We start from the raw sequence: 25,955 nt of genomic DNA on the forward strand, positions 1-25,955 counted from the left end.
GCCTGCTTAGCAACGCTGCTGTTTCGCAGCAGCTACTTCCATCAGGCTGCACCTTATAAATAGCGAGCGCCAGATATAATAGGAGCAGCCGTGTCCAGAATTCACGGAATGCTAGCGCGAATTACAACCATTGCAAAGAACACCTTCAAAACACCATCCACAGTATTGGGCAGCATGAGTAGCACCAGAAGTGTACGCACCTTCCGCCAAGAAGATCAGCCACGGCTACGTATCAATTCGCCAGCACCTAACTTCACGGCCGACACGACGGAGGGCCGCATCAACTTCCACGAGTTCCTCGGCAACTCCTGGGGCATTCTCTTCTCGCATCCCGCAGACTTCACTCCGGTCTGCACAACCGAGCTGGGGACGTTCGCGCAGCTCAAGCCCGAATTCGACAAACGTGACGTGAAACTGCTCGGGCTGTCTGCGGAGGGCTTGGAGAAGCACCACGAGTGGGCGCGCGACATCGAGGAGATTTCACAACTGGACAAGTTCTCGTTCCCGATTGTAGCCGACGTGGACCGCGAGGTCGCCTTCCTGTACGATATGGTCGACGAGGAGGGCTTTCAGAACCTCTCCGGTGGCCTGGTCCAGACGATACGCTCGGTGTACGTCATCGATCCCTCTAAGAAAATCCGCCTCATGTTCACGTACCCAGCCTCCGTGGGTCGCAACAGTCTCGAAGTCCTACGTGTGGTCGACGCCTTGCAGCTCTCAGATCGCAAGGGCATCGCCACCCCAATCAATTGGCAGCAGGGCGACGAGGTCATCATCCCGCCCGCCGTGTCGGACAAGGCCGCGGCGGAGAAGTTCGGCGAGTTCCGCACTGTGAAGCCGTACCTACGCTACACCAAGGTCGACTAATCATACATACAATGTAGTGCCGCGTAGCGGTGAAATATCTATGCCTAGATGCCGATCACGTCTTCCCGGTCGCCAAGACAGCGCAGGCCAATGTGCGCCCATTGTCACGTGACATCGCTGATGCGCTGCCAGCTGCCCCTGGCAGCCGTTGGTCCTACCCCTCCGAGTGCCAGGGGGGGCTGCTGCCCCGACGCGCCAGGGTGGGCGGATTGCGTAGATGATATGGCTGCCTTACAGCTCACCAGAGACGGCTGCTGAGTTCAGCAGCTCTCAGACCTGCACTGCCGTCGCGTGCTCAGCACCAACCCGCTACGGCTGCGAGAAGTGCATCTGATACACACAGGTGCCAGGCTTGTGCAGTGCTGAGCGCACCCTACGACTATATTATTGGCCTTCTGACAAGTATCTAGGACCTTGTGCGTGGGGTCCTTACAGTAGCGATTTTGTTTAGCGAATTTTCACAGTTTTCTGACTACAAAACCCTGCAGTGGGAGAAAGACGGACATCATAGCGAACCCACGAAGAGATAGGGCAGTTGAAAGCGCACTGGTGTCAGTGAGAGATCTGTGTGAACGTTGTTACAAGTCTGAAGCGGCCATACAGGAACAGGAGGCATATCTCGCAAACTGAGTCTGGCTAAGGCAAATCTACGATCGGAAGCGATTGCTGAGCCGGCGACGCAGGTAAAGATGAGTACGGATGTGTCAGAACGCGGCGCAGAGGCCGGATCGAGCTCCGGGCTGCTTTCTTCGCCGTGTGTGGGAGATGGCAGCGACTCAGCGCAAATGAAGAAGCGCAACACGGAGACGGCAGGGATGAAAGCGCGCAAGAAGCTTCGCAGTGAAGAGAGTGGGCTTTCGACGCTGGTGTCGATTGCTTCTTTTGGCGGACAGGCATCACCAGACAGATCCAAGGTGAGCAAGCAGCAGAACGGTGCATCGGGACACCGGCCTGTGACCTCTTGCACGCACTGCCGGCAGCATAAGATCAAATGCAATGCGTCGGAGAACTTCCCATCCTCGTGCTCTCGGTGCGAGCGTATGGGGCTGCAGTGCGAGATCGACCCGCAGTTCCGTCCGAAGAAAGGGTCGCAGCTGCAGAACCTCAAGAACGAGATCGAGGAGCTGAAAACGAAACTCGAGTTCCTGTTGCGCAGTGAGGGCATCCTCTCTTCTGCCATGCGCAACTCGGACTTAGGTCGCCAGATTCTGCAGGCGATCAAACTTCAGGATTCCCCGCAGCAACAGACGGGGATCTCTGTGCAAACTTATCTGGCTAGCGAACCGGAACTGCTCAAGTCGGAGTCCTCTGTCAAGTCAAGCGTCAACACCCCGTCTGGTTCATACTCTGCGAGCGCTGTCGATGTGTCACGTGCAAAGACAAATAGTGTCCCGCCACTGCTCAACGACTCCGCTCCAGCCAACAGCAATAGGGAGTCCCTTCCTCCGGTCTTGCAGATGGCACTGAAGTACCACAATTCCTCCCACAATACGCCGATCGACACCCCTTCATCTCATACCACGCCGATGCTTTCTCCAGAGGTGAAGAAACCTGTGGTGGCGACTACCAATGCAATGCCTCTCCTTCCCTCGCCCTATGCCAACATTGACGAGTTTGTCCTGGGCGACGTGCACATACCTATCGATAAGGCGAAGGAGTTACATCATATCTTCGTCAAGAAGTACTTGCCATACTTCCCTATTATGACCACTGATTCAGTAACGGAACTTTATTCGCAGTCGCAACTACTGTTCTGGACCATTATGTTGACGGCATGCCTTTCCGATCCTGAGCCAACTCTTTACAACAGTCTGGCTTCGCTGATCAAACAGCTTGCAATAGAAACTTGCTGGATAAGGACCCCGCGATCTACACACATCTCGCAGGCACTGCTGATCCTATGCAACTGGCCTTTGCCAAACCAGAAGGTACTCGATGATTGTTCCTATAGGTTTGTCGGACTTGCAAAATCTCTTTCCTTCCAACTCGGCCTCCATAGGGGCGAGTTCATGTCGGAATTCACCCGCACGCAGACTTTAATGCCCGATGCCGAGAAGTGGCGAACCAGAACGTGGCTAGGTATTTTCTTTGCAGAGCAGTGCTGGAGCAGTATTCTGGGACTGCCCTCAACTTCACAGACGGACTATTTCATTGAGCAAGCTAGGAGGGGCAAGTTCGACCTTCCAGTAAGGTTTCACCGCTTACTCTGCTTGGCACATTTTCAAGCCAGCCTATCAAACATCATGGGCTCGAGCGTCGAATCTCCAGACGGTTTGATGGACGCAAAAGAGCGCGGTAGCTCACTTGCTGCCCTTGAGCGGGAGCTTGCCCGCCTGCACTCAGAGCTGAAGTTTGATTCTGACCCTGTGGTTGAGATGTACTATTTATACGCAAAACTGATGATCTATTGTTTTGCATTTTTACCAGAGACGCCGAAGGCCGACCAAACCCAATATGTGACCGAGGCGTACTTGGCAGCTACGAGAATTATCACTCTGCTAACCAAAACATTGGAGGATACGCAACTAATCGAACTCCCCATATATGTGCGACAAAGTGTGACATACGCAGCACTTATTCTGTTCAAATTACACCTAACACCTTACCTCCCCGAAAAATATGTGGATTCGGCCCGCCAATCGATTGTCACCGTCCACAGGCTGTATCGCAACCAGCTCACGGCGTGGGCCACCGGAGTGGAAAACGACATCTCCAGAACGGCCAGCGTGCTGGAGAAATTGAATTTCGTCCTTATAACGTACCCCGAGATCTTCGTGGAGGAAGATGGAATCATTTCCCGGATGCGGTCGCATCTCACAGGGACCCTCTTCTATGACCTCATATACTGCGTCCACGAAGCCAGAAGGCGGCAGGTCGATAGCGAGTACAACGAGATGCTCGAGAAGAACAGAAAGGAACAACCCGTGCATACTGCTGCCACCGGCAGCCAGGACACCGAGAAGAGAGCGCCTAAGAGGAGGCTTTTTCCACTTCCCTTCTACAACCAGATCTCCAAGGAAGATTTTGAGACAATAACACAGACCACCCCCGGCGGTACGACCGTCACCACGCTCGTACCCACGAAAAACGCCATTCTCCAAGCAAAGAAACTGCAGCGCAGCCAGGGCGGTCAGAAGGGCGAGCCCATCCGCTCCATCAACGGCATTCCGCTTGCAATGCTGGACGCCACCGGCAGCGTGAACGGCGCGCTCGTCGGCGACAACCTCAACAGCTCGGTGCCCCAGGCGGCCGTGGCTGCGTCCGCACCCCCCGAGCCCGCGGCCGTGGCTGCAACCGTGCCCCCCGAGCCCGCGCCCGCGCCCGGCGGCCAGAGCTACCCGCTCTTTCAGCCCTTGTATGTCCAGCCCGCCGCTAACGTGCCCATGCAGCGCTCTGCGTCCGCCTCCGTCGCGGAGGCCCTGCCGTTCCGCCGGCCTGGCATGCCCAAGATCACATCTGAATCCATTGCATCGGGGAATCCCAATTCGCTTTTTGGCAACGACGGCTCGCCGTTCCCTGCCATCGCACAAAAATCCGCCAAGCCCGCGCCGCCCGCCAAGCCCGACGGCCAGCCCGCCAAGCAGCCCGCACCCTACCCCAACCTCAATGTTTTCCTCGGCGCAAACGCCTCGGCGCGCATGGCCTCCTACTCCAGCCTCATGGACGCTGCAGACCCCCTCGCGCCCGACCCCGACCGCGCCCCGCTCGCCGCCCCCGGCCCCCTAGCACACATCTCAGAGCTCGACTCTTTTTTCCTGCAGCAGAGCGCCGGCTGGATCGAGGGCAGCTCCAGCAACGATGACTTCCTGGGCTGGTACGACATCAACATGGCACCGGAGTTCTGAGCGGCTCTGGCCCCGCATCTGACTTTCCTATGTCCTTACTTAGGTTTTCTAGGCAAATGTAATTATAGTATCCGCCACTTGTGGTCGCGGAACCTTGCGCTGCGTCCGTCCACCCGTGTTTCCGTGCCTCTCTCGGCATACGCCTGGCCGTCCGGCCCGCCTTTTTGCAGCCCCGCATCACGCCCGCTCGGCCCCGTCCCAGTGGCCGGCATCGCATGCAGAAACGGCGGTTCTACCTACCAAGCAGGTGCTATCATGCCGCCGCGCCGTGGCACCATGAAGATAGCATCCAACAAAAGTTGGGACATGTAGCATAAGCTCCTATGCAAGATTTTTTATCTAGGTAGGCTTGACGAAACCCTTGTAGAAAGGCCTTGTTGCTTCCGGCTGGGTTTGCCATTTTCATTAGCCAGAACAAGATTAAGTCTTGCACTTCACAGCAATAAACGCGAGCTGTGTGGAGGCGGCGGAAGCACAGATACCAAGTGGGACCTGGCACAGTGCTGTACGGTCGAGAAAAGGGTCAGGAAGCGGATAGGGACGAGGATTGCACGTCACAGATCTGCTGTGTTCCGAGAGCGACAACCAGCATGGCGTTCAAGAAATGGCTTCCCAGAAGTGAAAAGCACAAGCGGAACGGACCGGGCGAAAACGGACAGGGCGGGGAGGCAGAGCTGGAAGAAGCGAGGGGGAGGGAGGACGCAGGGTGCGTGGCGAACGGCGGCGGCGAGCGGAAGGACGGGGGGGAGGACGCGCACCGGGAGTACTTGCGGTACTTGCAGCAGACGGGAGAAGGCCGCGACGGGGTGCAGGAGCTGCTGTTCGCGCGGCCGGCGGGCAAGGACCGGCGGCTGCTGCCGTTCGGGGACGGGACGCCCAAGGTGTTTGGATTGGAGAACTACGGCAACACCTGCTACTGCAACTCGGTGCTGCAGTGCCTGTACAACCTGAAGGAGCTGCGCGTGAACGTGTTGAAGTACCCTACGCGCGCGGAGCCGACAGAGCGCATACGCCGGCCGGACTCCGGGCTCCTGCGGCCGCGCGCGGCGTCAGATTCCGGACCGGCCACAACTGCTGTCGGCGGAGAGGGCGAGAGCGCGCGTCGTGCGTCGATTGGAGCGCCGGTGCCGTCGACAAAGGGACTGGTGCGGCGCCGCTCGTTGAATTTCTTCAGCAGGGGTGCCCAGGCGCGCCGGGGGAAGGATCTGCAGCAGAACGGCACCGCTCCAGGGCTGGAGTCGCAGCAGAACGGCGGCACCAAACAGGAACCGGAGCAGAACGGCGATACACAGCAGAGTTGTAACGATAGCGGGAATGAATTCATATACAAAGAGGCCCTGGACGAGGATGGTACGGCTGCAGACACTAATGGTGCTACGCTGGCGTTGGAAAATGTCGCATCGCGGGATAACATGGCCGCGGACCCCATCATGGAGATGATACATGAAGGATACGGCAAGGTCATTGTTGGTCGTTTGCAAACAAAGAATGCGCAGCTGCAGCGTTCGTTGACGACGCTGACGACAATGGTCCACTCGGAAAGCCGCAACCCGTCTGCATCGTCATCGACCTCCACTGCATCCTCTGGAACTGCGGCAGGCTCTGGCGCTCTCCGGCAGTCTAGCTCACCCGTTTACGCTAGCAATATGTCCAGTGAACAGCGGAAGAAGGCTGCATTGATCACGGGTCCGGTGCTATGCATTGACCAGCCGATGCACAGTAATTACTTCCCTAGTGACATGGAGCCCACCCTATACAATGCATTAAAAGACGTGTTCGAGTGCATTGCGGAGTCTAACCACATGCTAGGGGTTGTCTCGCCGTCGCATTTTGTTAGCGTTCTGCGTAAAGAAAACGTTCTTTTCAATAGCATGATGCACCAAGATGCACATGAATTTCTAAACTTTCTAATGAATGCCTTGAGTGATTCTCTGCAACTGCAGCTGCAGCGGTTGCCGGATAAGTCACCTGAAAACTTTATTCATACTCTTTTCCAGGGTACCATGAACAACTCCATAAAATGTCTGACCTGTGATAATATTACCTCTAATGAGGAGCCCTTTTTTGACTTTGCAATTCCTGTGAGTGAGGACGAAGAGGTGAATGTCCAAGACATTCTCCGCGACTTCCACCAGCGCGAAATGCTTAACGGCGCGAATAAGTTTTATTGTGACTCGTGCAATGGGCTACAGGAGGCCGAACGGACCGTTGGCATCAAAGAACTTCCGGAACTGCTCCCACTCCATCTGAAGCGGTTTAAATACAGCGAAAAGCATCAGTCCAACATCAAACTCTTCAATGTAATTCACTATCCTCTGAATCTCAGGGTGTGTTCAACCTTCGACCACGCCGTTTGCAAAGACTACGAACTTAACGGGATTGTTATCCATATGGGGGGCGGGCCGCAACATGGACATTATGTCGCTATTTGTAAACACGAGCTATTTGGGTGGCTTCTATACGATGATGAGACTGTCGAGTCAGTGGGGGAAGATGCAGTCTTGAGGTTCATAGGGGATGTGAACGATATGACCACAGCCTATGTTTTATTCTACAAATCGAAACGTGAAGACGATGACACCCCAGCCGAACTACAGGATTATAATGCGAACATTGACCAGCTGCTCAAGTACGACGACTGGATGCGCCGGAGGAGTGCTAGTTCTGCTGTCCCAGTGGCATCGTATGCTGCTACGCTCGAAGAAGTTCCGGAAGAGAAGGATAGCCATTATATAAGGACGAGTGATAACGGTACGGTCAAACAAAAGGCAAAAATGTTCAGGCTTAAACGCTCAAAGGCCAGTTGCAAATAATAAATAATTTATCGCTTTTCCTAATGTGCAATCTTGTTTTGTATTCATTACGTGATGTTCAACTTTCACCTCCAAATTCGCACACACGCTATCAGAACAACAAAGCACCCCTAAGTGAAAAACATTCAGTTTTATGTACTGTATTTACTGCATTGTATCAACTTACACAGATAAATTAGGCCAGCGATCATGCATCTGCCACTGACAGCACTACATGACAGCGTTATTGAACAGGTACGACACACTTTCCCCGTTGTGAAGCCTTCTAATTGCCTCGGCCAAAATGGCACTAATGTCAATTTGGTGGTAGATATCTAGATTGAGGTCCACTGGCACCGTATTTGTGCTTACGATCCGTGCCAGCTTGCTGTTGCGCAACTTCTCGCGGGCGCCGCCAGAAAATATACCGTGTGTCACAATGGCAATCACTTCTTTCGCCCCATTTTCGATCAGCGTGTCAGTGGCCTTCACTAGCGTTCCGCACGTGTCCGCCATGTCGTCTACAATAATACAGGACTTGTCGGCGACATCACCCACCAACACCATCCGCGAGACCTCGTTCGCCTTCTGCCGTTCTTTGTGGATCAACGCGAAGTTGAGATTCAGCTTGTCCGAAAGCGTCGACGTGCGCTTCGCCGACCCCGCGTCTGGCGCGACCAACATACTATTCTGGAAGTCCACATTATGTTGGATGTAGTGCAGGATGTTCGGCTCTGCATATAGGTTGTCCACTGGAATGTGGAAGAAACCCTGAATTTGAGACGCGTGCAAATCCATCGTGATAACGTGGTTGCACCCCGCGGTCTCTAGCATCTTGGCCACCAGCTTGGCAGTTATCGGTGCTCGCGACTTGTCCTTTTTGTCTTGTCTTGCGTAAGGGAAGTTTGGTATAACCGCTGTGATCTTCCGCGCAGAGGCTGACCGGCAGGCATGGATCATGATGAGCAGTTCCATGAGGAAGTCGTTGATTTCCTGCTCCCCCGTTCCTGTCTGGATGATGTAGACATCTTCATCACGGATACTTTCGCCGATAGTAACTGACGTCTCTTTGTTAGAGTAGTGATACACTCCAATCTTCGAAAGTGGTACACCTAGGCGAACGGAGACCTTCTCAGCTAGGTCCGGGTGCGAGTTACCTGCTAGCAGCTTTATGCTATTGGACGACATGGCGTAGGATTGCGGCGTCAATAACTGTTAAGAAGTCATCCGTTAAAATTTTTGGCTACAACTTAATATCGGAGCTCATCGCGGCAACGGTAGTATCCCCAACGACTATCTGGGCTTGATATGCAATAAATCATGACTCACAGAGCCTCCAATAGTGTAGGCAGGCCCGTGAGCTGGCAGCATGGCTGATGATCACGTGATCACATACGTGGATATGACCGCATCATGGAAGTACCTGAACTATCAGTTTCGCCAATAATCAACTAGAGCGACCCGAGGGATAGATAGCGCTCGTAAAGTGCAGATTGTTTGGCGGGAAGTGGTGAGAAACTAATAGTAGGCAAGATGGCATCAAGACAGGCGTACAAGCGGCTCTCAAAGGAGTACAAAATGATGACCGAGAACCCCCCGCCCTACATCGTGGCAGCACCAAAGGAAGACAATATCCTGGTGTGGCACTACGTGATCACGGGTCCTCCTGAGACACCATACGAGGACGGACAATACCATGGGACATTGGTGTTTCCTAATGATTACCCATTCAATCCGCCCGCGATCAGGATGCTGACACCCAATGGACGATTCAGAGAGAACACGCGATTGTGTCTGTCGATGAGCGACTACCACCCGGATACATGGAACCCTTCGTGGTCTGTTGCAACGATACTGACTGGGCTGCTAAGCTTTATGACCACGGACGAATCCTCCATCGGGACCATGGAGTCTACGGACTCCACGAAGCGCAAGTACGCCGCTAAGTCCAAGGAGCACAATGCTACCCGTAGTCCGATTTTCTGCCAGATATTCCCGGAGCTTGCTGAGCAAAACCGACGTGACATAGAAGAGGCGAAGAAGAGGAAAGATGAGACCGTAGTTGAAGATGAGCATCCGTTCAAACAAGAACAAGTCGTGAGCTTAGAGGAAATCAACGACCCAGAGGATAGGATACGCGCCCAGATGCTGCAGCAACCAGCAGGCAATGGGACTACCAGTAACTCTATAGGACGCTCGCTGCTATTTGTGCTCTTTTCTCTCGCTGCCCTGCTTGTCGCAGTGTGCTATACTAGGGTGTGATGTTAAGCATCTCCCCTGACACCGAAGTCTCCGTTCTTCGCGTTGCACGCGAAATGCAACCAAATTGTGGTTTTACTGCTGTTAAGTAATTACATAACATGTATGCTGTTTTGCATGTCTACTGATCAGAACTTCTCGACTTCGAGAATGACTTTCCCGTGGGCATGCCCCCTAGAAAGGTATCCCAGGGCCTTCCGGATGTCCTTCCAGGGGTAGTAGCTATCTACCAGAGTGCGCACCACACGGGCAGCTAGAAGGTCATAGCATTCAGTTGCCCAATCAGTCTTGGCGAGATACTTGGCGTTGGGATCAAAAAAGAACCGCTCATACTGGAAAGACCAGAGCACCTTCCCAATAAGTCCTCGTGCTTTACTCCCCGATGCTTCCCAATACTTGTAAACGTCTGTCTTGTAGTTGGCGATCGCATCTCCGACAGTCGATACGTAAATTCCCCTGGGCGCAACAATACTGTCCGAGTTGGCAATTAGTTCATAACCACCTATGTAATCTAGCACAACGGTAAACGGGCCCTGGTCGAATTGAACTGCCTGCAGTGCACCGGATTTTGCGTAATAATCATCTGCATCTCCATCGGAAAGTAGATACTTCAGTTGTGTGGCAACGGAATCTCCAGACAACGAACAATAGTCAACGAATACCAAGTCACCAAGGAGATCGGGAAAGTGCACACGGAGATAACGCGCACCCTTAGTCGAGCATACAACCACAAGTTTATTTTTGATCCCGTAATGGTACTTCAAGAGCTGTATCGTGAACAGCCCCATCGATGTCGTGCCTCCGTTTATCAAGACATTGCTTTTGGAGTTCAGTAATCCACGTTCTTGCAGACTACTCAGTAGTGTGTAGCTCGCACCAAGACAGTACAGCGTCCCACCTGCCTGCTTCATATCAAGGGCGGTCGGTTTTCTTATGATAACATCGATCGTAGGGTCAACCAGAATCGACGTCTCGCACGTACCCTTACCCAGATTCGGATGCCAAAAGGTACCCATCACTTCCTCGCCTACCCGCCACAGATCGCGGAGATCATCACTGACCTCGGATATTACACCGCTATACTCCCTTCCAAGCCCTATCTTGCCGCTAAGGTGTTTAGCGTACCCGTTCATGATCTTGATGTCCACAGGATTCAGTCCGACGTACGAAACCTGCACCACTAGCTTGGATGGTCGGATGGGCAATAGAATCGGCGTATCATAGTCAAATTGAGGAGGCTTCTGCCGCGAATAGAACTTCAGGGCTTTCACCGGGATGTGGTTGATCATTCGTGGAGGATCCACGGCCCGCCGGGTCTCTTCTAAGGTCCACCCGGACTTTTCCATATCTCTGCTCATAGAAGCTCGAGCAGAGAGTTGCCGCAGGTGACTGCTGGTTCTTGAGAAGTGCTCTTCCGCCATCTGTGTATCTGCGTGCAGGTTCTTGATGAGGTGCGGTAAAGGGGGCGCATTTTTTTAATATGACATGTCATCTGTTAGACTAGTGTGGCGATACAACCACCGCGCAGGGCTGTCACAGGGAGGCTTACATACACTAGTGGAATGCGTATCCGTCCGCTACATACCACAGCGCTGGTCGCCTGTGTCCGGCGCCCCGCCAACGGGCCAGGGCGTACAGCAGTCCATATTCATGCAGACGCGACAAGAGGCACAGGGGGTTCCACTCCCGCCTCATCGTAGTACTCCTGTAAGTCGTGCAACTCGTATACGACCTTAATCATCAGCGAGCAGCTGGGACAGACTGCGATATCTTCGCCATCGCACATGTCATCGATGCTGATCTGAAAGCGATCCCCGCATGGGCACGGATAGGTGAACAACTGTGTGTCGGGATCAAAGGTCATGTCCTCGATTTCCACTTCATCATACACAGACATTGTAGCGCTTAGCTGATGCCTATTAGAGGGTGGTGATGCTGAAGAAGGAACTTGGCCATGCGTTCTATACTTCAATGACCAACTGTAGTTTCTTTTTTAGATACTGTGACTACACACCCACACACAGCACAAACCCAAACACCAGAAAGTACAGAACTTGACGCCGTCTTTTTTACGTCCCGGCCCGCGGTGTGCGGAGGGCCACCAGGAGGTGGGCTGGGCGACTGTCCAGGCGGGCTAGGCTGAGCAGTTTGCGGCGCGGGCGCAGCGGGAACAGCGCTAGGCGGGTCCCACGCACTCGGGCAGGCAGCTTTGCCGTCGGTGCGGGCGCACTCGCAACGGGAACGGAAACCGCACGCATCTAGGCAGTAAAACAAAACTTGTATACAAAGTTTCGAGCAGCTGGTTGTTTCGACTTATTTGCAGTGTCAACTCAGCAGGTCATAACGTATGTTACAACTGGAGTAGGAGATTGAGATACCCGTGGATCGGCAACAGGAGCACTCTATGCACGTCGGCGGAATCAGCAGCATGGAGCGAAGTACAGAGATGTGATGAGGAAGCAAACGTGCTCGGGGTGCAGCATGAATACGAGATGGGTATCCAAGTTGAATGTGCATTTACTAACGATGGTTCAGTAGTTCAAGATGGGTATTTCTCGTGACTCTAGACACAAGAGAGCAGCTACCGGTGCCAAGAGAGCTCAATTCAGAAAGAAGAGAAAGTTCGAATTGGGCCGTCAGCCAGCTAACACCAAGATCGGTGCTAAGAGAATTCACACTGTCAGAACCAGAGGTGGTAACAAGAAGTTCAGAGCCTTGAGAATCGAGACCGGTAACTTCTCTTGGGCCTCTGAGGGTGTTTCCAGAAAGACCAGAATTGTCGGTGTCGTCTACCACCCATCTAACAACGAGTTGGTCAGAACCAACACCTTGACCAAGTCTGCTATTGTCCAGATCGACGCCACTCCTTTCAGACAATGGTACGAGTCTCACTACGGCCAGACTTTGGGTAAGAAGAAGAACGCCAAGAACGTCGAGGAGACCACCAAGTCCAGAAACGCTGAGAGAAAGTGGGCTGCCAGAGCTGGCGACGCCAAGATTGAGGGTGCCGTCGACTCCCAGTTCTCTGCTGGTAGATTGTACGCTTGTATCTCTTCGAGACCAGGCCAGTCCGGCAGATGCGACGGTTACATCTTGGAGGGTGAAGAGTTGGCCTTCTACGTGAGAAGATTGACCGCCAAGAAATAAATAAAGTTGTAAAGATATATCAGCTTTTTATAACTTCATCTTTATGTAAATTGTTCATATTAATGTAAAGTCACCTACAATACAAGATGCAGGGTTGTGGGGACGGGACCGGCCTGGCACGGCAGACAGCATGCTCGAAGTGTATCAGTAAAGGCAATAAACATTTCTGCATTACTCCAAAGGAGATCAGTACAGGTCTGTGTTTATTTTTCATCATGTGAACAATACTACGAGTCAACTGTTCTTTCTAGTACGAGCATGTTGCGTCGCTCTCCTGAGCAACTAAGCCGGGCGCTGAAGCACGTCTACGGTGTTCATGCTTTCTGAAACAATGTGGTGCTCAGAAGTGATGATGTCTGCAGACGGCAGACCTTATATGCGTCGGAAGAAAACCGATCACTATGAACGTTCAGTGGTTCCTCCATTAGGGCTTACCGCTAGCCCTTCCACATAGTAGGACGGCCCGGCAACTCAAGGAGGATCACAGAGCTTGCAAGGGCCCGAATGAATGTGTTTGTTGGCCAGGCACCCTGCGATACCGTGATCGGTATTGACCGGTACTCCTTCACACTTCGGCAAGGCCAGCCGTTCCATGGGTTTAAAGCGATCCCGCGGCATCAGCCGTTCCATGTCATCCATTTCCAACACGGCGAAGATGGCGTGCGGTATGGCTACTGGCTGAGTGCGGCCGATGACAGCTACATCGCGCTCTCCTACAGCGCGGACCAGGAGCAGTATGTGCCTGAAGAGCAACCAGCATGCGAGCCGCACTTGGTCACAGAGAAACGTTTGGCCGCGTGCCAGCAGCTGATGGTCAGTTATCCGAAGGTGGACGAAGATGATATGTGGCACCAGCTGACACAGTATATGCGGTGGGCAGACATGCGCCGCTGGGTGGACGAAGGTGGTTCGGGCGCACCCTTTGCATATGTGGACTCATCCGTCACCACTGCCGAGGAAAACTCCATGTTGAACGCCGCGCTGGCACGCACGCCCAGTACGCGCCCCAGAGACTGCCTCGAGCAGCACATGCTCCGCTACACACCGATACACTTCAAATCTACCGCGGCAATCCGCCCCGACCATCGCATGCAGGACTACTTGGACCGCTCGTTCTACCTGAATCACGTGATTCTACCGCATTACCATGACAACTCGTTCGCATCGCTGCTCGGCGAGCTCCAGTTTGCGTTTCTAAACGCCATGCTCTTCTGCAACTACGGATCTAGCCTGCAGTGGCATGCGCTGGTGGAGCTCGTCTGCACTGCGTCCTGCGTCACGGCCGCGCAGCTCGCACAGCTCGATGCCCTGCTTGCCGCACAGCTCGATGCCCTGCCCGCAGAGTACCACGACAGCCTCCTCAACGAGCAGGTCTGGCTGCGCTGCGTGCTCACAGACGGGCCCGAGCCGCCCGCCGCCCGTCTGCCCCGGGCCGCCCACCGCGCAGCCGTCATCTTCCCAGACGACCCGGGCTCGGACGCCTCTGCGGAGCCGCCCGACTCCGACGACTCCGACGGACCCGCCGTGGCCGGCCGCGTGAGCTACGGCCCGCGCGCAAGTAGCACTCATCCGTAACTGCGCATGCTGCCAGTCGTCGCAGCCCGCGCGCAAGTAGCACTCATCACAACATACCGTTCTACACAGCCTGCCGCAGCCTGCGCGCAGGCTGCTTCGTCATAACATATCATTCTACACACTTTTGCCGCCGTTGCCCGCGCGCAAGCACGAGGAGCGCCGCCGGCACCGCCATGCAGTACGCCGCTAGGAGCATGAGCGCGAGCATCGCCGGCCGCACCACCACCCACGTGTAGGTGCTCTCGTTGAGGTCGCGCCTCACGTGCTCCGAGCCCAACACCGCGTCCGCAGTCTGCTGCGCGCGCGTGTCGCGCTCCACGGCTGCGAGCACCGCCATGTCGTCCTCCGTGAGCGGCACCCGGCCCGCGTCCGCGTGCACCGCCACCTCCACCGCGGCCACCGTGTCGATCGCGCGCCACGACGCGTCCCGCGACACGTTGATGAGGCACACGTCCACCTGCTGCGCGGGGTTCGCCGAGAACCGCACCGTGCGCCCGTGCGCCGGCACCCGCCGGTCCCGCACGAGCACGTTCGCCTCCGTGTCCCACACCTCGAGCCCGAGCTGTTGCCGCCCGAGCTGCACCGACGTCGGCCCGAACCGCGCCTCGTCCACCGCGTGCCCCACCCGGTCCGTCCGCCGCACCCGCACTGAGAGCGCTCCCGCGCGCCCCGCCTCCCACCGCACGCACTCGTACACCTCGCGCCCCACCTTCCGCGGCGCCACCTCCCACCGCATCGTCTCGCCCGCCGCGGCCGCCGCCGCGGCCATCCCTAGAACCACCTGTTTCTTCATGGCCGCGTTATTCCGCGCGAATACCGCCCGCGCCCCTAGTTATGCGCCCGCGCCTGCTTTTGTGGCCGCCCGTCGGCGGCTGTCGCGCCCGCGTAGCCGCGAAACTCCTCCTCCAGCCCCACCGCTTCCAGCCGCTCCCGGCAGTTGCCGAGCACCACCTCGTTTTCGCGCAGCGACGTCCGGAACAGCGCCAGGTTCCCGCCTTCGCCCTCCTGCTGCTCCAGCTCCTGCACGTGCCGCGCCAGCCGCTCGCTCGTCCGCGCCAGCTGCCGCGCCCGTGCCTCCAGCGCTTGCCGCGCCGCCGCCAGCTCCTGCTGCGACAGCTCGCGCACCGCCGTCTTGAACTCTGCTATCTGCACCGGTCTGCGTGCCACTTCGCTGCCCGCCATTGTTGCTCCCTGCCGTGCTCCGCAGGCCCGTCCGTAGCTATATATGGGCCTGCTTATCGCCCCCGCCCGCCCCTGGCCGGCCCGTGCAGCCCGGCAAATGTCTGGGTGTCCGCAAACTCATCGCGGATGTAAAACACGCGAACACAATCAAAGAACAAGACCGACCAACAACAAGACCAGCAACGAACCCACTGGACAAGAAGGAGAGACACAGAACGAGATCAAAGCAGAAAAAAAGACAAAAAAAACACAGAAGGTACAGCGGGTGGGATGAAGAAAAAAAACAGAAAAAAGGTTGCAGGTTGTAGGACGCCTCTTGCTAGTTGTTCTTTGTATAGTACGTAGTTGGCGTTGTGTATCGGGCTTGCGGCGAGACGCGGAACAGATGTCGCTGGAGGCGCTACTAAACAAGGAGGAGAAGGGGTCGGGGGCGGCGCGCGAGGCGTTCATGCGGCGGATGAACGAGCGGTTCAACAGCGTGTGCCACAAGGACGCGCGCGAGCAGCAGTACCAGGACTGGAAGTACTTGAGCTACCAGGAGTTCGAGCTGGTGAACGAGTGGAGCGCGGCGAGCCGGGAGCTGACGGTGAACCAGTGCGGGCAGCTGCTGTCGAACGTGAAGAGCGCGCAGGCGGAGTGGCTGGCGTACGAGGAGTTCGTGGCGGGGCGTGCGCGGCTGGTGGCGGAGGTGGAGGCGAAGCGCGAGCGGGAGCAGGAGGAGCAGGAGGAGCGGCAGCCGGCGCGGGCGAAGACGAAGGAGCGGGCGCGGGCGCGGGGCACGGCGAAGCGGGCCGTGGGCCGCAAGGCGACGAAGGCGCCGGCAGCGCCCGCGGAGCAGGAGGGGGGCGTGCCGGCGGCGCGGGCGGCGGCGAAGGCGCCGGTGCGCGCGGAGGGCGCGGCGGAGCCGCCATTGAAGCGCGAGCTGAGCGGCGCGAAGCTGGAGGACGAGGGCGAGGGCGAGGATGACGACGAGGAGGAGGATGAGGACGACGAGGACGACGAGGACGAGGACGAGGACGAGGACGAGGAGGAGGAGGAGGAGGAGGAGCTCGAGGAGCTCGAAGATATCCAGCTTCTGGACGATGACAACGACAAGGACTTCTCGCCCGAAGGCGGTCGCTCGAAGTCCTCGATTAAGCTGAATACGAAGCTGGACATAAACTCCGACATCGCCTTGATCCAGCGGGAGCTGCTTAAGATGGCGCAGAAGCATAAGAGTGCCAAGGCGAAAAAGAGGAAGTTCACCAGCTGCGTCGTCCAGCGCTACGACTCGGACCACACACGGCTAGAAGTAAAGGTGACCTTGAAGCAGCTCCACATCAAGCGCCTTAAGCGCTTGCTCAATGAGGCCAAGCGGAAGCGTGCTGCCGAGGAAGCGCTCGCAGCGAATGAGCAGCAGGGTAACCTGGCCAAGCGTCGCAAGACCGCGCAGAAACAGAAGCCCGCGGCGAACGGTGCGCCTGCTGCTTCATCTTCAGAAGACGTGACCGTGACAGAGGCTGCCACGCCGGTACCCGCGAAAGTCAACGGAGAGGCACCTTCGAACGAGTCTCCAGTAGCTGCTATTCCGGATATTAACCCCACCACTGGTTTGCCGACGTACGGGATGAAAATGACGGCGAAGGAGGCCAGAGCTATCCAGAGACACTATGATACTACATACATTACGGTATGGAAGGATATGGCACGCAAGGATTCCGCAAAGCTTTCTCGGTTGGTGCAACAGATACAGTCGATCCGCTCCGCCAATTTCAAGAAAACATCATCTCTTGTTGCTCGGGAGGCCAGAAAATGGCAAAGTAGAAATTTCAGGCAAGTGAAGGATTTCCAGACGCGGGCGCGCAGAGGTGTCCGGGAAATGAGCAGCTTCTGGAAGAAGAACGAGCGCGAAGAAAGAGAGTTGAAGAAGCGAGCCGAAAGGGAAGCCATCGAGCAGGCGAAGAAAGAAGAGGAGGAAAGAGAGTCAAAGAGACAGGCTAGAAAGCTAAACTTTTTGTTGACGCAAACCGAACTATATTCGCACTTTATTGGCAGCAAAATCAAGACCAATGAGCTAGAAGGCAATATGGCAGATTCGAATCTGGCCACCGCTCCGGATGTCAGTGCAATTGACTTAAGTAAACCCCCAACCAGAAAGAACGAAGTGCATACAATAGATTTTGACAACGAGGATGACGAGGAGCTACATCGCAAAGCCGCTCAAAATGCATCTAATGCTTTGAAGGAAACACGAGAGAAAGCAAAGGCCTTTGATGGTATGTCTGGAGACGATGAGGAGCTAAACTTCCAGAATCCGACATCTTTGGGTGAAATCACCATCGAGCAGCCAAAGATTCTCGCATGCACCCTAAAGGAGTACCAATTGAAGGGTTTGAACTGGTTGGCAAACTTATATGACCAGGGCATCAATGGCATCCTAGCAGATGAAATGGGTTTGGGTAAGACAGTCCAGTCCATCTCAGTGCTAGCCCATTTAGCTGAGCGCTATAATATTTGGGGGCCATTTATTGTTGTGACACCTGCGTCTACCCTACATAATTGGGTGAACGAGATTCAGAAATTTGTTCCGGATTTCAAGATCCTACCATACTGGGGCAACGGTAATGATCGAAAGATATTGAGACGTTTTTGGGATCGGAAGCACTTGAGATATAGTAAGGATGCGCCATTCCACGTTATGATTACTTCTTACCAAATGATTGTATCCGATGCTGCATATCTTCAGAAAATGAAATGGCAATATATGATTTTGGATGAAGCCCAAGCAATCAAATCCTCGCAGTCCTCTAGGTGGAAGAACTTGTTAAGCTTCCACTGTCGTAACAGGCTTCTACTAACCGGTACCCCGATTCAAAATAGCATGCAGGAGCTATGGGCCTTGTTGCATTTTATTATGCCCTCCCTCTTCGATTCTCACGATGAATTTAACGACTGGTTTTCGAAAGATATCGAGTCTCATGCTCAGTCAAACACTCAATTGAATCAGCAACAACTACGCAGGCTACATATGATATTGAAGCCATTTATGTTGCGTCGGATTAAGAAGAATGTCCAATCTGAGTTAGGCGATAAGATCGAGATTGATGTCATGTGTGATCTAACTCATAGACAAGCAAAGCTTTACCAAGTTTTGAAATCTCAGGTGTCTGCTTCTTATGATGCCATCGAAAACGCTGCTAGTAACAGCAGTGGTGATGACTCTGGAAATATGTCGTTGTCTGACTCAAAGATAATGAACACAGTAATGGAATTCAGAAAAGTCTGTAATCACCCTGATCTTTTTGAGCGTGCCGATGTGTCATCCCCCTTTTCCTTTACGTCCTTTGGCCAAACAGGTTCCATAATGCGGGAGGGAGATGTAATTGATGTTCAGTATTCTTCAAAAAACCCGGTATCCTTCCACTTGCCCAGGTTGATATATGATGATTTGATTCTTCCGAACTACAATCACGACAGTGACATGAGGACCAAGATCTTGAATCATATGATGAGTATATTTGCTCCTGCGAATTCACCAGATTTATGTGCCACACTTTCAAAGGTAGCTGGTGTGGAGCCCAATAGCATTTTACGGCTATCGCAAGAGCATATTGTAAAGCGAGCCATCGATCTATCTGCGCACTCTCCGAATGTAACTCGAAGTGGTATTTTTTCTGTTGTCTATGAGGATGACAAGAGTTCTCTTTCTTCTCTAGATAAGACCTTACTCATCAATGATAAAAGTGACTACTTGCACACTATTGCGCGGACTACGCAAAATGGTGTGTTAGCCTCGTTATTGAATATCCAGGGAAACTTTTATGAAAATGAATATATGAACGTTTTGCGCCCGGCTTACCGCCCTGCCGCCGCAGCTCCACCAATTAGTATTCATGTCATGGGCTCTAGCAACTTTTCAATCAAGAGAGATAATGCATTGTTTGAGCCATATATTACGAGGAGTCTCGGCATAATACCGCCTGAACTACAGACAAGATTAACGGAGAAAGAAAACAATATTTTTACCGCATTGCCTATTTCAGAGTTGTACCCAGCACCTTTGAATAAGAGTTTCTCATCCTACATTTCTATGCCTTCGATGGATAGGTTCATTACAGAATCTGCCAAACTAAAGAAGTTAGATGAACTTCTAGTTCGCTTGAAAGCGGGAGAGCATCGTGTTTTGATATATTTCCAGATGACAAGAATGATGGATTTGATCGAAGAATATTTGACCTACAGACAATACAAACATATCAGATTAGATGGTTCTTCGAAACTAGAAGATCGCCGTGATTTAGTTCACGATTGGCAAACTAAATCCGATATTTTTATTTTCTTACTATCGACAAGGGCTGGTGGCTTAGGTATTAATCTTACATCTGCTGACACAGTTATCTTCTATGATTCTGATTGGAATCCTACCATAGATTCTCAAGCCATGGATAGAGCTCATAGATTGGGTCAAACAAAACAAGTTACTGTTTATAGATTGTTGATCAAGGGCACCATTGAAGAGAGAATGAGGGATCGTGCAAAACAGAAAGAACATGTTCAGCAGGTTGTCATGGAGGGTAAAACCAAAGAGAACAACGTGCAGACTATTACAGCAAATGGTAAAACTCTTGAAAACCTGCCTCTGCCACTTTAACCCTCAATGCCGTTAGCACAGTACGATACTCCATGATTCGAAACAGTGCATAGTCGCTATACGAGGAGAGAACATGCAGTATATAATGTTAGCTCAACGTACTTATAAAGTAGATTCCAATGAACACTTATCATTATCTTGTTAGTGCATTAATATATATTTATGAGGATCTTATATAACCGAGTGGCGCAAAGTTTGAACGTATTTATCATATAAACCCATAAAGCATTGGTATCGTTCTTCACTTATTTGCCCGGCTTGGTACGCCTCGAGCTTATCCTTTTTCATCTTCGAGAATATAACCCCAAAACTTTCTGTTAACCTGGCCGCGGAAACATAACTGGACTTCTCGGAATCGTCCTCCTTTATGCCGGTGTCGGGTTTCATATCAGCAGACTTTTGTACATCATCTGGTAGTCCGCTGAATGATTCGCCAAATAACATATCAAAGTCTTCGTCAACACCTTCCATCGCGTCCTGCTCGCTCTTCACGTCATAAGGCATGGATACAGGCGGCATGCCGGATATAGTAGTTGGGTCACTAGTTAACACTGTGGCTGATATACTTGAAGGGAATCTTCCTGAATCCAAGTATTCCAACAGTAAACTCTTCTCTTCAGGGCATTTAATATCTCGCAAAACCATGAAGTAAAAAACATAACCCAATACTTGGTCTAAAGCAGCCGAAGAAGGCTTGGTTGCGGAACCCGGCACGCCATATGCTGTCACCTTATACTTTAAAGTTTGAAATACGTCTTGTACAAACTTAAAAGGTGTGACAAGATCAATCAACTCAAGCAAATAATCAAAGTTATAGTAAGTGCTGCTGTGAAGATTCCAGAAAGAATTAATTTGGTTTGTCATAATTTTGTTAATCGGAATGTCAGACGTCAGTACCACTTTGTTATAACTAATGTGCTTTTGGGAGTAATTATTGTTGACGGCACTGATAATTCGAGGGTCAACATCATACAAGGCCGAAGATTGGGCGATTAATTCTAGCTTGGAGATCAACGCTTCCAATCTTGGATCTTGCCGGGTCTGCGATGAGTATATGCCATAATTGGATTCTGAAGGCACTTGGAATGATTTTAATTCCTTGAGCAACCCAACACACTTTAACTTCAAGACCACAGAATGGATAGCTTTGGCATCTGAGCCTATGCTCTTGGGGGCAATGATTGCACCAAGAATATCGAATAACGCACCGTTTATCTTCGGGAATGATTCCGTTGTCTTTAGGGCAAGTAAATATTTCTCCAACCAGAAAACAATATTAATAAGCCCAACGGAGAGGAACGGTTGCAAGAAGTACTCAAAGCCGTTGACAAAGCTTGAAATATCAGAGATTATTCCGTACTCGACGTTAAGCAGGGTTTGTTTGAAAATGAAAGGGATCATAAAACCCATCACTTTTACATCTGCAGACTTCATCAGATTATCGGAGATCAGGTTTTTCACAAACAGTTCCCGTAGCCATTGCTGTAGTAAGGTTTTAGAGGACTCTAAGTCGCCTTCTGGGGCAACGAATACTTCTGGAATTTCACCTAACTTTGATAAGAATCTCAATACGGTAGATTTGGATGGGTTTTCTACCAGAGCTTCCACATTCACACCATAAATGTCAACTACATGGATAATAAAGCATAAAGACAAAGTATAGGCCATGGCAGAGTTAATATTTTCAAACTCGCTGTCATCTGATACCATATCATTGGACTTGGACTTGTTTGATTCCCATATCACATCAATAAACCTGATGACTGCCCTTGCAAACTTCTCGTAGCCGGTGAGACAGAAAATATTTGTCAGTAAATGACCTACATTCAATGTCAAGATGGTCAGGACCTTGGAAATTGTTTTGTGGTCCAATGACTCGATGGCAGCAGATAGAAGATCATACAGTATGTTTGCGATTTCCAGCTGCTTTGTGGGTGAAATAGTCTCCAAATTATGGGCAATCTGGATAATACCATGGTCATTAGTAACAAGTAGCTGATTGCCATCATCAAAAAGGTTTTCAAACTCTAGTGACTCTATCGACTTTGTGATAAAATTCCGAACATTCAGAATTGTCTCTCGGACCCCCTGGCTATTGTCAATAATTAGGTGCTCGGACGTTACCAACGACTTGAGGTCTACCATTTGATCTTCTCGCAGGTATTCGTTAAGTACAGTCGGCGGTTGCAACCCCATCATGATTAAATTCTTCAGAAATTCATGCCTGATATCTAGACTATTCACGGGGTAGTCATCGAACAGGTCCTCTGTGCGGTTTTTTACTTCCTCCTTCTCGGTATTATAGGACTTGATAGCCTTTATGACTTTGTCGTCGATATTCTCCAAGGTGCGCAGAACGATATCTGTCTTGTCGGGTATAGAGCTCTTAATGATTAGGGGCAGCTGTTTTGTTACAAACACCGTCCACTTGCGCTCCAACAGCGAGAAATTCGAGTTCGATTGATGATACAACTTGTTACTCACAAATTGCGCAAAACAGGTGAAAGCTGTTTCAACGAGGTCTGCAATCTTGGCCTTCACGGGCCGATCAGCGGACAGACCACCGCCCGTGGCCAGTTCTAAGATTGAATCGTACTTTTCAAGAAAGAGAGGGTCCGACACAGTGCAATAGTGTATTTTGTTGTTTAGCCACAGGTTTTTATAGTACCTCGCAAGCTTTATATCCTGGTACTTCGCCTCGTTAGACATCGACGTGGACCGCTTCATAACCCCAACTGAAGATGTCTCGTATTTCGGCGAGGTCACCGACGGCGACGGCATGTTACTTGGTGGCAGAGGGAAGCTCATGTCCGCGGGCGCACCGGATAAGCGCAGCTTGCCGTCCAGATCTGCAATGAACCGTTTGTACAGAAGCCTGTCTATAGTGGATAGCCTCTGTAGAAGCGTGGCCGCCTTTTGTTTGGTCGGGACCGATCCCATCTTCTGCTGGCCCTCCGGTAGTCGCAGCACGGCGTGCAGGAACTTCGCAAGCACAATTACCAACTGGTCATCAATCGCCTGCATGTTGAAGCTCAGGACCGCCGGAGTCACGTCCGTGTACACCGTGTCGCTGATCTGCTCCGCCAGCAGCTTGTTATCCAGGCCTGAAATGAACGCGGTCGCCCGTGAGAAGAGGTGTACCAGCAGCATCACGTTACGTACATGGTGAAGCTTCGGCAGGAACAGCCGCAGCAGGTCCACGTTGAGATTAATCAGCACGATCTCCAGCACATAGTCCGCCACCAGGTTCACGCGGCTGTCGTTTAGTATGCGCACCAGATCTTGCGCGACCTCCTCGTATACCGGCGCCGTAGGCCTGCTTTCGCCCGCAGGGTTGCCGTTCTCCAGCACTGAATCATAGCGCTCGTTGAAGAATTCATTATAAAAATTCACAAATTGTTTCGGAGGAACCCTTCTTACCGAGCATTTGGTGATCAAGTCATAAACAGTCTCCTGAGCCCTAACCATCGGTTCTAGACCTTCCTACTACCTCCGCAGTACTTCAATTGGCCATCTCTTGGTAGTGACGACAAAGTGCATAAAGTCGGGTCATTAAGAGAGTTCCGTACACCATGACTATATAGTGTTAACTAGAAGACCAGTACCGTCCAAGGCAGACCATTAGGCTGCTGGCGGCCTCCGGTGGCCCATATGTACATCGCGCAGGCCTGTTACTCAGGACCGGAGAGGTTGTCCAGCGAAAGCTTGTGGGACAGGCCGTTCGCCAGGGAATCTTCGGGGGACTGCTCGCGCGAGGACAGCGCTGTCTTCTGCCAGTCTGGGATGCTGGCGGCGCTGAGGTCCTTGCGGCCGATTTTCCAGCTCGGCATGGCCTCGCCATCCTCTGAGCGAGTATTGGACTTCATCTTGGCGAGGATTTCGGAGGCAGACGGAATGGAGGCGGCTAGCGGGACCGCAGGCGGCGCGGAGCCCGCGCCCGGGGCCGGCGAACTCAACAGCGTGCTGTTCTTGATCAGGCGCTTGAGCGACTCCATGTCGGACTGCAGCGCGGTCAGCTGGCTGTTGTGGTCGCGCGCCTGCCGGAACTCGTCGAGCTTCTTGGCCATCTCCGTGACCTGCAGCTTGAGGTCGCGGAACTCGAAGTTGATATTGTTGCGCGTCTTGGTGGTCTCCTCCAGCGCGCCCTGGAGCTTGATGATTGTCGCGTCCAGCTCCTTGAGCTTCTCCACCTGCTGGTCGCGGAACTCGTCCTGCTCCTGCTCCAGCTTTTCCAGCAGGCGGTCGACCTTCTCGAAGTGGTCCTCGATCTGCCGCTTGTCCTGCTCCAGCCGGCTGCGCGACTCCGGCAGCAGCTGCGGAACCACGTACCGCCGTGTTACCTCGTACAGCCCGTAGCACAGGCCCGCCGTCGCCGTGGCCATCACGAAATAGTCCTTCCAGTCCCTGCGGGGAAGCGGCGGCGGCACCGTCTCGTACACTACGTCCTGCATGACCGCACCCGCGCCGACACCCGCGCTCTGCACCACCTCATGCCTCCCCTGTGTGTCTGCCTTGCCCGCCTGTTCCAGAGCTAGCTGGATTTCGTCCTCGGTCAAGCCCTTGGTCTGGAGAAACTCCACCTTCTTCGTCAGCGGCGCAGTCTGCACGCTCGGCTCGCCCAGAAAGCTCACTGCCGACGCGAATAGCTCCTTCCTATCCTCTGCGATCGTCCCAGGCATCTCGATTGCTGCGTGCTGTTCAGCGGGGATAAGCTCCGGCGAGTGTGTAGTGACTTTCCCTTATAAAGTTGCATTTTTCACCGCCTGCGATGATGAGCCATCGGCGACTCCGCATCGTACGCAATGGCACAGGGAAGCCCGGCAACTGTAGCTGCCTGCGCGTTCTGCGGCGCGCGACGGACACGCTCGGGCATGGTTCTGAGCACTAGCGCTGCGGATGGTTATCTAGATGACGAGGCGCAGTTTGAAACCGCGCTGCGTCTCCTGCCGGCCGCGGACCAGGCCGCCGTGCGCAGGCGGCGGGCCGGCCGCGCAGTCGTGCTAGCGAGTAGGCTGCTACGCACGCTCGGCTGCGCCGTGCACACCGGATGCGCGCCGGCCCTGCTGGCGTTCGACTACTCGCGCGCGGGTAAGCCCTACCTGCGCTCGCGGCCTGCACCGGCCTTCAGCGTGTCCCGCAGCGACTGCATAGCTGTCATCTACGTGCGCGAGGGCGGCGCGGTGGGCGCGGACCTCGCGTCTGTCGCGGAGTGCCTGAGCTGGGCGCCGGACGAGATCCTGCAGCTGCACGATGTATTTAGCGCGGCAGAGCTTGGGCGACTGCGCGCGGCGGCGCCTGGCCGCGCGCGCGCAGAGCTCTTCGCGTACTACTGGTCGCTCAAGGAGGCCTATGGCAAGTTCCGGGGGACTGGGCTCGCTGGCGACCTGCGGTTAGCTGACATGGGCGAGCTCGACCCGCTGCGGCGGGGCGAGCTGCGCACGCTGCGCAGGACGCTGCAGGGCAAGCACGTGTGCTTGAGCTCCCGGTGGCATGATGCAGGGCATGTGCTCTCGCTCTGCGAGGCGCGGGAGCCATCGCCCACAGAGGAGATATGCTTGCACAAGGTGCCTATGGAGGAGGTTGTGCGACTCTGCCGGCCATCGCTTGGCATGGAAAAATGCCATGTACGCTGACCCAGCGGCCAGGAAACGAGCGGCA

The 25,955-nt window shown here is 53.5% G+C and overlaps 15 protein-coding genes and 1 non-coding gene across 16 annotated transcripts; 8 read left to right on the forward strand and 8 right to left on the reverse strand.

The window, feature by feature from the left end:
• Positions 1-108: 108 nt before the first annotated feature.
• On the forward strand, positions 109-867 carry PRX1 (thioredoxin peroxidase PRX1; the record flags this gene model as incomplete). Its single annotated transcript, NM_212096.2, has 1 exon — positions 109-867. The coding sequence occupies one exon, from the start codon at positions 109-111 to the stop codon at positions 865-867; it is 759 nt and encodes a 252-aa protein (NP_987034.2).
• A 689-nt stretch (positions 868-1,556) lies between these two features.
• SEF1 (Sef1p) lies at positions 1,557-4,712 on the forward strand (the record flags this gene model as incomplete). Its single annotated transcript, NM_212097.1, has 1 exon — positions 1,557-4,712. The coding sequence occupies one exon, from the start codon at positions 1,557-1,559 to the stop codon at positions 4,710-4,712; it is 3,156 nt and encodes a 1,051-aa protein (NP_987035.1).
• A 590-nt stretch (positions 4,713-5,302) lies between these two features.
• Positions 5,303-7,525, forward strand: UBP13 (ubiquitin-specific protease UBP13; the record flags this gene model as incomplete). The annotated part of the gene is made up of 1 exon (NM_212098.2): positions 5,303-7,525. One exon carries the CDS (start codon positions 5,303-5,305, stop codon positions 7,523-7,525), a length of 2,223 nt encoding a protein of 740 aa, NP_987036.2.
• A 210-nt stretch (positions 7,526-7,735) lies between these two features.
• On the reverse strand, positions 7,736-8,692 carry PRS4 (ribose phosphate diphosphokinase subunit PRS4; the record flags this gene model as incomplete). Its single annotated transcript, NM_212099.1, has 1 exon — positions 7,736-8,692. The coding sequence occupies one exon, from the start codon at positions 8,690-8,692 to the stop codon at positions 7,736-7,738; it is 957 nt and encodes a 318-aa protein (NP_987037.1).
• Positions 8,693-9,037: 345 nt separating this feature from the next.
• UBC6 (E2 ubiquitin-conjugating protein UBC6) lies at positions 9,038-9,766 on the forward strand (the record flags this gene model as incomplete). Its single annotated transcript, NM_212100.1, has 1 exon — positions 9,038-9,766. The coding sequence occupies one exon, from the start codon at positions 9,038-9,040 to the stop codon at positions 9,764-9,766; it is 729 nt and encodes a 242-aa protein (NP_987038.1).
• Positions 9,767-9,891: 125 nt separating this feature from the next.
• Positions 9,892-11,184, reverse strand: AGOS_AGR373C (AGR373Cp; the record flags this gene model as incomplete). The annotated part of the gene is made up of 1 exon (NM_212101.2): positions 9,892-11,184. One exon carries the CDS (start codon positions 11,182-11,184, stop codon positions 9,892-9,894), a length of 1,293 nt encoding a protein of 430 aa, NP_987039.2.
• Positions 11,185-11,411: 227 nt separating this feature from the next.
• On the reverse strand, positions 11,412-11,660 carry KTI11 (Kti11p; the record flags this gene model as incomplete). The annotated part of the gene is made up of 1 exon (NM_212102.1): positions 11,412-11,660. One exon carries the CDS (start codon positions 11,658-11,660, stop codon positions 11,412-11,414), a length of 249 nt encoding a protein of 82 aa, NP_987040.1.
• A 438-nt stretch (positions 11,661-12,098) lies between these two features.
• Positions 12,099-12,910, forward strand: RPS8A (40S ribosomal protein eS8; the record flags this gene model as incomplete). The annotated part of the gene is made up of 2 exons (NM_212103.2): positions 12,099-12,108; positions 12,299-12,910. The coding sequence occupies one exon, from the start codon at positions 12,308-12,310 to the stop codon at positions 12,908-12,910; it is 603 nt and encodes a 200-aa protein (NP_987041.1).
• Positions 12,911-13,058: 148 nt separating this feature from the next.
• On the reverse strand, positions 13,059-13,131 carry AGOS_AgSNR56. Its single transcript, NR_149401.1, has one exon. It is a non-coding gene; the product is annotated as an AgSNR56 (small nuclear RNA).
• Positions 13,132-13,414: 283 nt separating this feature from the next.
• On the forward strand, positions 13,415-14,485 carry AAR2 (U5 snRNP complex subunit AAR2; the record flags this gene model as incomplete). The annotated part of the gene is made up of 1 exon (NM_212104.2): positions 13,415-14,485. The coding sequence occupies one exon, from the start codon at positions 13,415-13,417 to the stop codon at positions 14,483-14,485; it is 1,071 nt and encodes a 356-aa protein (NP_987042.2).
• A 109-nt stretch (positions 14,486-14,594) lies between these two features.
• On the reverse strand, positions 14,595-15,278 carry RRT6 (Rrt6p; the record flags this gene model as incomplete). The annotated part of the gene is made up of 1 exon (NM_212105.1): positions 14,595-15,278. The coding sequence occupies one exon, from the start codon at positions 15,276-15,278 to the stop codon at positions 14,595-14,597; it is 684 nt and encodes a 227-aa protein (NP_987043.1).
• Positions 15,279-15,313: 35 nt separating this feature from the next.
• TMA17 (Tma17p) lies at positions 15,314-15,667 on the reverse strand (the record flags this gene model as incomplete). Its single annotated transcript, NM_212106.1, has 1 exon — positions 15,314-15,667. One exon carries the CDS (start codon positions 15,665-15,667, stop codon positions 15,314-15,316), a length of 354 nt encoding a protein of 117 aa, NP_987044.1.
• Positions 15,668-16,052: 385 nt separating this feature from the next.
• Positions 16,053-20,297, forward strand: INO80 (chromatin-remodeling ATPase INO80; the record flags this gene model as incomplete). Its single annotated transcript, NM_212107.2, has 1 exon — positions 16,053-20,297. The coding sequence occupies one exon, from the start codon at positions 16,053-16,055 to the stop codon at positions 20,295-20,297; it is 4,245 nt and encodes a 1,414-aa protein (NP_987045.2).
• A 171-nt stretch (positions 20,298-20,468) lies between these two features.
• NUT1 (Nut1p) lies at positions 20,469-23,765 on the reverse strand (the record flags this gene model as incomplete). The annotated part of the gene is made up of 1 exon (NM_212108.1): positions 20,469-23,765. The coding sequence occupies one exon, from the start codon at positions 23,763-23,765 to the stop codon at positions 20,469-20,471; it is 3,297 nt and encodes a 1,098-aa protein (NP_987046.1).
• Positions 23,766-23,968: 203 nt separating this feature from the next.
• Positions 23,969-24,976, reverse strand: PEX14 (Pex14p; the record flags this gene model as incomplete). The annotated part of the gene is made up of 1 exon (NM_212109.1): positions 23,969-24,976. One exon carries the CDS (start codon positions 24,974-24,976, stop codon positions 23,969-23,971), a length of 1,008 nt encoding a protein of 335 aa, NP_987047.1.
• Positions 24,977-25,099: 123 nt separating this feature from the next.
• On the forward strand, positions 25,100-25,930 carry LYS5 (holo-[acyl-carrier-protein] synthase; the record flags this gene model as incomplete). The annotated part of the gene is made up of 1 exon (NM_212110.2): positions 25,100-25,930. The coding sequence occupies one exon, from the start codon at positions 25,100-25,102 to the stop codon at positions 25,928-25,930; it is 831 nt and encodes a 276-aa protein (NP_987048.2).
• Positions 25,931-25,955: the final 25 nt, after the last annotated feature.

This window comes from Eremothecium gossypii, chromosome VII (assembly GCF_000091025.4).
Source record: "Eremothecium gossypii ATCC 10895 chromosome VII, complete sequence".
NCBI classification, from domain to species: Eukaryota; Fungi; Ascomycota; class Saccharomycetes; order Saccharomycetales; family Saccharomycetaceae; genus Eremothecium; species Eremothecium gossypii.